The sequence below is a fragment of the Myotis brandtii genome, unplaced genomic scaffold, assembly GCF_000412655.1.
Source record: "Myotis brandtii unplaced genomic scaffold, ASM41265v1 scaffold1234, whole genome shotgun sequence".
In the NCBI taxonomy this organism is placed as follows: domain Eukaryota; kingdom Metazoa; phylum Chordata; class Mammalia; order Chiroptera; family Vespertilionidae; genus Myotis; species Myotis brandtii.
In genome coordinates, this window is record NW_005354309.1 from 395837 (window position 1) to 407017 (window position 11181).

General features: G+C 51.4%; 1 protein-coding gene across 1 annotated transcript; it reads left to right on the top strand.

The window, feature by feature from the left end:
• Positions 1–287: 287 nt before the first annotated feature.
• On the top strand, positions 288–10020 carry AP1M2 (adaptor-related protein complex 1, mu 2 subunit). Its single transcript, XM_005859200.2, has 12 exons — positions 288–317; positions 1600–1756; positions 1992–2059; positions 3496–3626; positions 3737–3884; positions 3983–4109; positions 4584–4726; positions 4806–4877; positions 7609–7767; positions 8565–8690; positions 9201–9276; positions 9641–10020. The coding sequence occupies exons 1-12, from the start codon at positions 288–290 to the stop codon at positions 9661–9663; spliced, it is 1260 nt and encodes a 419-aa protein (XP_005859262.1). The 3' UTR covers positions 9664–10020.
• Positions 10021–11181: the final 1161 nt, after the last annotated feature.

An 11181-nucleotide genomic window follows, 5' to 3' on the forward strand; every position in this document is an offset into this window, starting at 1 on the left:
CCCGCCGGCACCGGCCGCGTGCTCGCCTCTCTGAGCCTCGGTCTCACGCTCCGTAACCATGGGAACGAGGGGTCTCCACCCCAAACAAAGCACAACCCGCGGCCCTGCTGCGAACACGCGGGGATCGGCCCACTGGAATTGTTATTTCTGTCACCATCCGCACCCACAGTATGAATATTTGGGGCAGACAGCAGGGCCAGGGGGCCCTGATTCCCCTTTGGGGCTGCTTTGTCCCTTTCTGGGGCCCCCTCTTACTGTCCCGTCATTCAATAGCAATCATAAGAGCGATGGGGAAGATAATATTTCCGATAATAATGGTGAGAGCTCAGGTGTCTGAGGACCTGCCCCCAGTTCTGAGCACTGGACGGAACAACCTTACCAAGTAGGTTCTGTTGTTCTTGATGGCTTACTCCCTGCCAGTCAGAGCTAAGAGAGCTATATGGGCACAATCATTTTTATTTTCTTTCTTTTTCTCTTTTAGGTATAATCTTTCTTTTTTCTTTTACTTCTTGGCTTGATCTTTCTTTTCTTTCTTCCTTCCCTCTTCTATCATCTCTCTTTTCTCCTCTTTCTATAATCTGTCCTTCCTCCCATCCTTCCCTTCTTACTGTTCGTCATCCCTACCTTCCGATTTGGTGCATATGAAGCCCTGGGCAAGAGCAGGATTTCTGGAATGAGGCTACTTGGTCCAATTCCTGATTTCCCACTTATTATGAACACGGTTCCTACCTCAGTTTCCCCAGCTGTGAAATGAAGGTGACAATGACACGACCTCACAGGGTTGTGGTGAGAACTAAATCAGCAAGCAAACATCCACTCTTTTTTTTTTCTTTTTCTGAGAGCATATCTATTAAAGCTGGGGTCAATGAAAAAGGAAGGGTATAGGACAGGAGAAGCAACAGGAGAGAGCCTACTTTGGCACTTTATAGGAAAGAAATGAGCCTGGGCAGGGCTGCTATTGGCTCACTGAAAAGTCAGAGAAAAGAGGGCCTTGGCGACAGGTCCTGGGAGGAACTGCAGCTGCCCATTGCTCCCCTGGTTGCAAATCTCCTGGGGGCCCTTAGGGTGTAGGCCAGTGATGGCGAACCTTTTGAGCTCGGCGTGTCAGCATTTTGAAAAACCCTAACTTAACTCTGGTGCCGTGTCACATATAGAAATTTTTTGATATTTGCAACCATAGTAAAACAAAGACTTATATTTTTGATATTTATTTTATATATTTAAATGCCATTTAACAAAGAAAAATCAACCAAAAAAATGAGTTCGCATGTCACCTCTGACACGCATGTCATAGGTTCGCCATCACTGGTGTAGGAGATGCACACTAAGAGTGAAGAAAGGTGTGGGTGTGCTCCTGGGAAGGGGAGGGCCAAGCATCCAGTCTTTAGTAGAACTATGACCTGGACCTTAGTGAAGGGTCTAGACATGTTAGCTGTTTTTATCATGTGCCCATTTTACAGAGGAGGAAACTGAGGTGCAGAGAGTTGTTCAGGCCCCTGGGCCAGGGAGTAGGTCCGAACCAGGCACTCTGGGTAGAGTGCCCTGGGTGGAGGGTCCCTGGATCCCAGTGATGACTGGGCTTTCTCTGCCCACCCTTAGCCCCTGATCAGTCGAAACTACAAGGGCGATGTGGCCATGAGCGAGATAGAGCACTTTATGCCTCTGCTCATGCAGCGGGAGGAAGAGGGCGCTCTGACCCCACTGCTGAGCCACGGCCGGGTCCACTTCCTGTGGATCAAATACAGCAACCTCTACTGTATCCAGCCACAGGTGGGGTCCCTGGGGGGCTGGGGTGGTGGCAGCTCAGGCCCAGAGAGGGTAGGCTGAGGATAGGAGTTGCACAGCACATCAGTGCAACTCCTGTCCTCAGCCTAGGGGTGTGGGGGGGGGCAGAAATGGGGTGCTGGTGGGGAACAGGGTGGGGGTTCAGGGTCTGTGCTCCATTTGAGCCCTTCCAAACGGCACCTTTTCCTTAACCTCGCTGCCCACAGTGGTGGCCACCACGCTGAAGAACGCCAATGCCTCGCTCGTGTACTCCTTCCTCTACAAGACAGTGGAGGTAGGTTGTGGCCTCCCATTGGTCAGCTGGTCTGTTTGTCCACCTGTCTTGCCCATCTCTTTCATGATCCATTTTTCTAAGAAGCTCTGCCTGACCTCCCTGGGGGTGCCCTTAACAAAGTCCCATCACATTGTGTTCTCGCTGGCTGCTATGGGATCATCTCTCCCTATAATAGGCAGGGACCAAGGGGTCTTCGAGAGAGTGTAACTGCTCAAATCTGAGCCAGAGTGAACTGGTTTCCAATCCTAGCTTTCCCTGCTTCCTGGCTATATGACCTTGAGCAAGTCTCTTCTCTCTGTGCCTCTAAACTGAGGGTTACAGCAAGTCCTACCTCGGGGTTGTACAAATTAATAAAATTCATACCTCTAAAATGCCTAAAACAGTGCTCAGTATACACTAAGTGCTCGATAAAGGCTTGGTATTATTGTTAGCATTATCACAAATGTTACAAAATCATATAATTTAGTGAGCTCTTACTATATGCCATTCTCAATGACCGAGAAAGTGCTCAGTCATCACTATTCAACAAACAAGAAATATTCATGGATTCGTCTCCTCTCTGCCAGGCAAAGGAAAAACACCTATGCATTAGACAGGTCTCTGTCCTGAGGAGTTAAAGGGCATAAAGGAGATTAAATCTGATTAAGATGCTAATCTCACCATAGCATCATGATACTCATGGGGGGGAGTGGTCCCCACTCACCCAGGTATACCCAAGATGCCTTACCTTGAGGGGGTGACATTTGAGCTGAGGTCTGAATGACAAGCAGGCCTCTGTGAGCTGAGCTGAAGGAAGAGTGTTCCAAGCAGAGGTAATGGCATATGCAAAGGCCCTGGGGTAGGAATAGAAAGGCCAGTGAGGTTGGAGCAGAATGAGAAGTGGAGAATAGTTCAAATGTTGATGGCTAACAGGTTCTCTTCTGTGGTTATCCCTACTAATTCCCAGGGGCTGTTAACTTGGGAACCCCAAACTTCCAAGGCCTATGAATAGAATACAGAAAGTCCATGACCTCAGTCATGTTTCTGTATAACAGGTTTCCTTTGCCACCTGTGTATTTTGTTTTATGTATTTATTCTGAGATGGGCCCATGAACATCAGATATGCAGGGATCCATGGTCCAAGAAAAAACAAACAGATAAACCAGTTCTAATTCTTCCTGGACCTCCCCACCTCTGGGTTCCTACTTTCCTTGAGTTTTCCACATTATCGTACCCAACACGTTGGATTATATTGGTTCTGTTACCAGTCCATTTCCCCCACTGGACTTCTCCCTGAGGGCAGGGACCCTGTGGGCTTTGTCCATCGTTAATGTCCCAGGACTGGTATAAAGTAGGCACTCAATAATTGCTTGTTGGATGGCTGGCTGGATCAATGGGGACCCAGCCTATGGCTACACCAGCTCCACCTCTGTGGGTGTCTGTTCCTGCACCCCCAGGTATTCTCCGAATACTTCAAGGAGCTGGAGGAGGAGAGCATCAGGGACAACTTTGTCATTGTCTACGAGCTGCTGGATGAGCTCATGGACTTTGGCTTCCCCCAGACCACAGACAGCAAGATTCTGCAGGAGTGAGTGTGCTGTGGGAGCAGCCACGGGGCCGGTCATGGTGGCACGAAGTTGAGGAGGGCCAGGACGTGTCCCCGGGTCCCCCTGTTCATGCTCCCTGCCGTCCTGCCAGGTACATCACACAGCAGGGCAACAAGCTGGAGACGGGCAAGTCACGGGTGCCGCCCACTGTCACCAATGCTGTGTCCTGGCGCTCCGAGGGCATCAAGTACAAGAAGAATGAGGTCTTCATCGACGTCATAGAGTCTGTCAACCTGCTGGTGAGCCCCCACAACTCCACCCCGCCCCTGCCACGGTCTGGGGACAGGAGAGGGGGCCCTCTGCCTGCTGACCCTCATGCCCATGTGTGCATCCCCAGGTCAATGCCAATGGCAGTGTCCTGCTGAGCGAGATCGTGGGCACCATCAAGCTCAAGGTGTTTCTGTCGGGAATGCCAGAGCTGCGACTCGGCCTCAACGATCGCGTGCTCTTTGAGCTCACTGGCCGTAGGTGTCTGGAGCAGGGGGTTCATGGAGGAGATGGAGACCCCTCTGCATCTGGGGCCCCAGAGAATTGCAGTCAGTTCTGAAATCAGCACTCGAGCACCCTCTGCTGGTCATGGCCAGCACTACAGCTGCTGGTTCTTTGCGTAAATGCTTCTTTATTAAGTGCTGGGTGCAAGGACAGGCAATGAAGAAAAAGACAAACCCTGGCCCTCACAGAGCTGACATTCTAGGCTATACAAGGAGACAGACTAGCATTGCATTTAAAAGCCTGACAGTGAGACTCAGATTCCCTGGGTTCAGATCCTGGCTCTGCCCCTGGGCAGCTGGGTGACTGGGCAAGTTACTCATCCACTCTGGGCCTCAGTTTCCTCATCTGTCAAATGGGGGTGATGATAGCAGTGGGCTATTAAGTTAGGGGTAGGGACCCTGCCCCGGTCCACAGGGTCATCCTGCATGCTTGGCTCTGAGTTTCAGGAAACAAGAACAAGTCGGTGGAACTGGAGGATGTGAAATTTCACCAGTGTGTGCGACTCTCCCGTTTTGACAATGACCGCACCATTTCCTTTATCCCACCTGATGGCGACTTCGAGCTCATGTCCTACCGCCTCAGCACCCAGGTGAGGCAGGGTCAAGTCCCATGGCAGGGGAGGAGAGTGACCCCAGAACCTCCCAGAGCCCCCCTTCCTTTGTCTGCAGGTCAAGCCGCTGATCTGGATTGAGTCTGTCATTGAGAAGTTCTCCCACAGCCGGGTGGAGATCATGGTCAAGGTGGGTTGGAGGAACAGTTACTCACAGTGCTCGATCTGCCCCTCCCACCTCCTCACCAATCTAACTTCCTCTCCCACCTCCCTCCTGGTTCATTTCCTTCCAGCCACACGGGCCCCTGGCTGGTTCCCAAACCTTCCAGGCTCAGGTCCCCCAACCCCTGCAGGGCCTTTGCACTGGCTGTTCCCTTTCCCTGGATCACTCCGCCCCCACTCACCCAGGTATACCCACGACTCCTTATCTCATCTCCTTAATCTCTTAAATTGGAGATAGTCTAGGTCAGTGGTTCTCAACCTTCCTAATACCGCGACCCTTTAATACAGTTCCTCATGTTGTGGTGACCCCCTACCATAAAATTATTTTCGTTGCTACTTCATAACTGTAATTTTGCTACTGTTATGAATCGTAACATAAATATCTGATATGCAGGATGTATTTTCATTGTTACAAATTGAACATAATTAAAGCATAGTGATTAATCACAAAAACAATATGTAATTATATATGTGTTTTCCGATGGTCTTAGGCGACCCCTGTGAAAGGGTCATTCGACCCCCAAAGGGGTCGTGACCCACAGGTTGAGAACTGCTGGTCTAGATGCTTAAATGTCATCTCCTCAAACAGGCCTTCCCTGATGTACCTATTGAGAATTATACCTGCCCCCAGCATTTCCCACTTCCCTTTTTTGCTCTATTTTTCTCTTCTATTATCACCATCTATGATCTGTTTTACTTACATATTTACTTTTTTAATATATATGTATACATAGATAGATAGATAGATAGATAGATGGCATATTTATATGATTTAAAGAATAATGAAATACCCAACTTATTTAAATGGACTTGACTTTGCCCAGCCATGGGCATGGCTTAGTGGTTGAGTGTCGACCTATGAACCAGGAGGTCATGGTTTGATTCCCGGTTGGGGCTCGATCCCCGGTGTGGGGTGTGCGGGAGGCAGCCTATCGATGGTGCTCTCTCATCATTGATGTTTCTACCTCTCTCTTCCTCTCCCTTCTTCTCTGAAATCAATAAAAATATATTTCAACAACAAAAAAATGTATTTGACCAGAGCCTCTGATCCCCACATGTCCCTCCCCCAATTCCTGCTCTCCCCTTGCCCAGAGGTAATTACAATCTTGAATTTTATGTAAATGATTTCTTTGCTTTTCTTTATAATTTCGCCCCCACATGTGTAGCCACGAATATTTCATTCCTGCCAGCTTCTGACCCTCGTATTAGTGGACTCAGGCTGTATGATTTTGTGTATAACTTACTTTGTTCGTGTAACATCGATTTTAAAATGAATTCGGGTGTCGTAGTTTGTGCATCCATTTCTGTAGCTGTAGAATATTCCACCGTGGAAATCTATGTCTCCGTTCTCTCACATGGGTTGTTTCAGTTCTTGGCTGCTCCAGTTCCCGTTGCCATAAGCAGCTTGTGCATGTGTCCCAGTCCCTCAGCAGGAGCTTCTTCAGAGCTTGTAGCACAGCCCCCTTTCACAGACGGGGAAACAGGTCCTGGGATTATGATGTCACTCATCTAGGCAGGGAGCTCCCCTCACGTTGAACTTGGGTCCGCCTGACTCAGGAGTCTGTGTTCTTAGATTTGCCTTTGTTCCCTGGCCTTGGGGTCTCAGGGGAGCTGGGTTGCACAGTGGAGGGTCACCAGGGAGGGTCTTGATGCTCTTCAATGGCCCCATCTCTGCAGGAAAGGGAAAGGGGCTGTTAACGCTAGAGCCTTTCATTCCCTGCCTCACCATTTACCTCCAAGTCCTCTGCCCCAGATCCCACTTCTCAAATATTCTTCCCCAAGTGAATAAGTAATAGTAGTAATCATAAGGCTAGCTACCACACATGGAACACTTAGAAACCTTATGGTGAAAGCTTGTCCTGTCACCCAGCTCTAGATATACATATAGTGCTGTAACTTCTTCATTCATCTGTAAGGAGGACATGTAATGGTTGAGGACACAGGCTCAGTTTGAATCCCCACTATGCCAGTTACCAGCTATGTGACTTGGGAAAAATGCTCTTTCTCTCTGTACCTCAGTCTCTTTTTAAAAATATATATTTTTATTGATTTGAGAGAGGGAGAGAGAGAGAGAGAGAGAGAGAGAAACATCAACGATGAGAGAGAATCATTCATTGGCTGCCTCCTGTTGACCCCCACCCCCACTACTGGGGATCGAGCCCGCAACCCGGGCATGTACCCTTGACCGGAATCGAACCCGGGGCCCTTCAGTCCTCAGGCCAACGCTCTATCCACTGAGCCAAACCAGCTAGGGCTGTACCTCAGTCTCTTACAAATGGACTTTAGGAATGGATCCTACTTTACAGAATCAGTGAGAGGATTAAGTGCTTGGCACAGGGCCTGGCACATGGCAGGGGCTCGGTAAGTGCCACCTTCAAATGAAAACCCCTCTCTGATGGGCTCATGGAAGTCATTTTGGACCTGGCAGAGGGGTATGACATTCTCCATATGGAAGGCACTAAGGGTAGGGCCTCTGGAGTCTCTCATGGGTGTGGACCCTGCTCTGCCACTTGTTGGCTGTGTGTCTCCAGGCAAATGCCTCTGTGCCTCTGTTTTCCTCATCTGCAAATTGGGCAGGACAGTGGTTTTCACTTCAGCGTTGTGGAGGCTCTCGAGAAGGCATATGGAAAGGGCTTGGTGAACAGTTGCAGAATCCATGAGCAAATTCTTCCTGCTGCACTCTCTCTCCCCCGCACCAGGCCAAGGGACAGTTTAAGAAGCAGTCGGTGGCCAACGGTGTGGAGATATCTGTGCCGGTGCCCAGTGATGCCGACTCCCCGCGCTTCAAGACCAGCGTGGGCAGTGCCAAGTATGTGCCCGAGAAGAACATCGTGATTTGGAGTATTAAGTCTTTCCCGGTGAGCACTGGAGAGGGGTGGGGCTCTGCAAGGACCCACTCCAGCTGCTTGAGGGCCAGGGGGATAACCAATCAGAGACCCACATCTGCCTGCACATGGTTGTCATTGCGGGGGTGGGGTGTGGGGTAATAAAGCTAGACATCAGGCTGGCATGGTGGTAAAGCTTCCTTACCAGGTCTGAGGCACCCAGCCTTGGGTTCAGATTCCCACCCCACTCTTTTTTTTTTTTTTAATATATATTTTTATTGATTTCCGAGTGGAAAGGAGAGGGAGAGAGAGAGAGAAACATCAGTGATGAGACAATCAACAATTGGCTGCCTCCTGCACGCCCCCTACTGGGAAGTGAGCCTGAAACCCAGACATGTGCCCTGACCAGAATCAAACCGTGACCTCCTGGTTCATAGGTCGACGCTCAACCACTGAGCCACACAGATGGGGCTCCCATCCCACTCTTGCCTCTCTGAGCTGCATGGCCTTGGGAAGCCCTGTTCCCCACGTGGAGCCTCAGTTTGCCCACCTGAAATAGGCAGGATTATGTTACCCACATCCTTGGGCCCATGGAGGGTTTGGTCTGTCCCTGGAATCGGGGGGTCGGGGGGAAGGGGATCATCAGGGCCTGAAAAGTGGGAGATGGCCCCAGCCCACCTTCCAACCGGGCTGAGGCTGTGAGTCTTAGCCAGGAGCCTTCCTTGTCTGTGAAAGGGGCCGAGAGCTGAGACGGCTCCAGGGGCTGTTGTGAGGATGGTCTGTGGTCTTAGGGACCCCTCAGTGTGTCTGATGCCCCCATGTGCCTTTAGGGGGGCAAGGAGTACCTGATGCGTGCCCACTTTGGCCTCCCCAGTGTGGAGAAGGAGGAGGAGGAGGGCCGGCCCCCCATTGGGGTCAAGTTTGAGATCCCCTATTTCACCGTTTCCGGGATTCAGGTAAGGGAAGTGGGCAGGGTGGCTCTTCTCTTAGACCTGAGTAGGTTCCCCTACTGAGTCACCTCTCCTCTGTAGTCAACCATGTCTTTTCCCCAGAACATTGTTGCCTCTTCTGCCCTCAGCCTGGGTCTCCTCTCCCTTTTTCTCTCCCTCTCCTCCTCCCTCCCCCTCTCCCTCTGTTCTGTGCCACCTTACTCTCCACTGACTTGTAACTTCCATCCCTCTCCTGCTTACAGGCTGTTCACCATTCCCTTGGCCTGTGGCACCTCATCTCCCCCGAACTGAGTTGTGTCTCTTTCCTCACACTGTGTCATCTCTTTCTGGACCTCTCTTCTGGACCACCTTCCTTTCCCCCGTCCCACTGTCCATGCCACATGGTTGCCCCGAGCCATGTCACTTAATTACTCCCAGCCTGTGCCCTTACTTCCCCAAGTGGTGTCACATATACTCCCCTGGTCCCAGCAAGCTCTCTCCCCTCAACCTGGGCCCCCTCCTTTCATTTCCTTTCAGGTCCGATACATGAAGATCATCGAGAAAAGCGGTTACCAGGCCCTGCCCTGGGTCCGCTACATCACCCAGAGTGGTGGTAAGGCAGCCGGCTCCCTGGGACAGTGGGGTCAAAGGGATGATGGGGATGGTCTTGGAGTTTTGGTGCATTCTCACTCTCACTTTGAGAGCTCCAGAACTCAACAGGCCTATCCTGTCTTTGTCACCATGCCAACTTGGGCCTTGGTTTGCCCATCTTTAAAATGGGGGCAGTTGTCAGTTCCATCTGCTGCCTGGAAACAGGCTAGTTACTGTGGGTTCATTCCCTGTGTTTGATTCACCCTTAGCCTTGTAACTTCCTGGCAGAATTGATCCTGAACACGGGCTGGGGAAGGTTTGGGGAGGCTGTCCCTCTGCTCCATTTGTCCCATTCTGAGATGTCCCTGCTCATTGTTTTCTTGCAGATTATCAACTTCGTACCAGCTAGAAAGGAGAGGAGGTAGGGCCTGGAACACGGGCCTCCCTCTCCCTCGGTCCTGATTGCGGACTTTAGAGGGAGGGAAGGAAGGTGGGGAAGGTGTGAGCAGGCCTCTACTGGCTTAGCAGTTTCCTGCTTCCTGCTCCCAGCACCTGGCCCCCTCCCAGTCTTGTCCTCTACCCATAGGCTGGGAGGGATGGCCTCCCAGCTTCCCTCTTCCACTTCCACTTTTGTATGAAGAAAGAGAGGAGGGGCCTGGAAGCCCATTCAGGAGTGCCTTCACGCAGTGACCTGCCTTAGGGGTGTTGGTGCCCCTCCTTCTTCACAGCTGCTCATTTGAGGATGGCATTAAAAACATCAACTCAGCTGTGCATGTGCTTCTTGGCTGGGGACTGGGGATGCCAGGGATGAATTGCTGGGATGGGAGTGGGTAGCACAGAGCCATTCTTCAGCCCTGGTCACAGCTCCTCTGGGCCAGTCCAGCTGCCTCCTCCTCCGTCCCCTGACCGGGGACTTTCCTCCCTGCCCCCCCTATAGTCAGTTCCCCTCGCAGCCGCCAGAGGGCGCTGTTAAACCTCCAAGTCAGCGCCTGGCTCCTCCGCTCAGAACCCTCGCGTGCTTCCCTCCTCCATCTGTGCCACCCATCCCGCCACCAACGTGCCCTCCCCTCCCCCTCTATACCCGGCTCTTCCTGGACACACCAGGCGCACTCCCACCGCAGGGCCTTCGCATTTGTAGTGCCCTGGACCTGGCATGCTTTTCCTGGGTATCCACACACGCTCCTTACCGTAACTTCCGGTCTCAAATCAATGTCACCAATTCAGGGTGACCTCTGTTTCAACAGCCTCCTTTCCCAATAGACTCTTACTTATCCCGTTGTATCAACTCCCTTAGCGTTTACCACTCTGAAAATATGTAATTATTGTTCCCTCCTGCCCTGAACTGTAGCTTGCTCTCCAGTTGGGTGCCTACCATACAGTAGGTGTTCAGTAAAAAATAAAAATTTCCCCCCAGTAAATGTTTGAATGAAGGTTTCTGCCAGGTCCAGCCACGTGGCAGCTGCGGCACGAACGTTCCTCTCGTCCCTTGCACTTGCTGTGCTCGGGCTTATTCAATCTGAGCCAGAAAGATTTCCTCCTCATTCGCTCGTTTTATTTTCTTTACGGTGCTTAACGCTGTCTTAAATTATGTAGGTGCTTGAATGTGCGATGGGAAAGGTTCCTGCACAAGGTGAGTGCATGAATGAGACAAGTGCATTTATTCGCTCCCTGTGAAGGACGAATAAATGCTTATCGCACAGCATTTATGGTGGAACCGCGGGCGAGGCGGCCCCAACGGAGGCGCTGGGTTCCTGGAGCAGCCCGCGTTCCCCTGGCCTTGAACTTTCTCTCCCTGGTCAGTTAAACCGGCTCTGCCTCCCGCGCGCCAGGCGCATTTGAAAAACCGAAAACCCCGCCATTGCCGGCGGTCCGCCAATCGCCGCGGCTCGGCCAATCAGGAGCTGCACCGCCCACGCCAGCGCTCCAA

Bases quoted from the DNA above. Each gene is read 5' to 3' on its own strand.
- AP1M2 (XM_005859200.2), top strand. From the start codon at position 288: ATGGGGAAGATAATATTTCCGATAATAATG. The intron at 4,878-7,608 runs GTGGGTTGGAGG...CCCCCGCACCAG, and splicing joins GGGTGGAGATCATGGTCAAG to GCCAAGGGACAGTTTAAGAA. The intron at 8,691-9,200 runs GTAAGGGAAGTG...ATTTCCTTTCAG, and splicing joins TCACCGTTTCCGGGATTCAG to GTCCGATACATGAAGATCAT.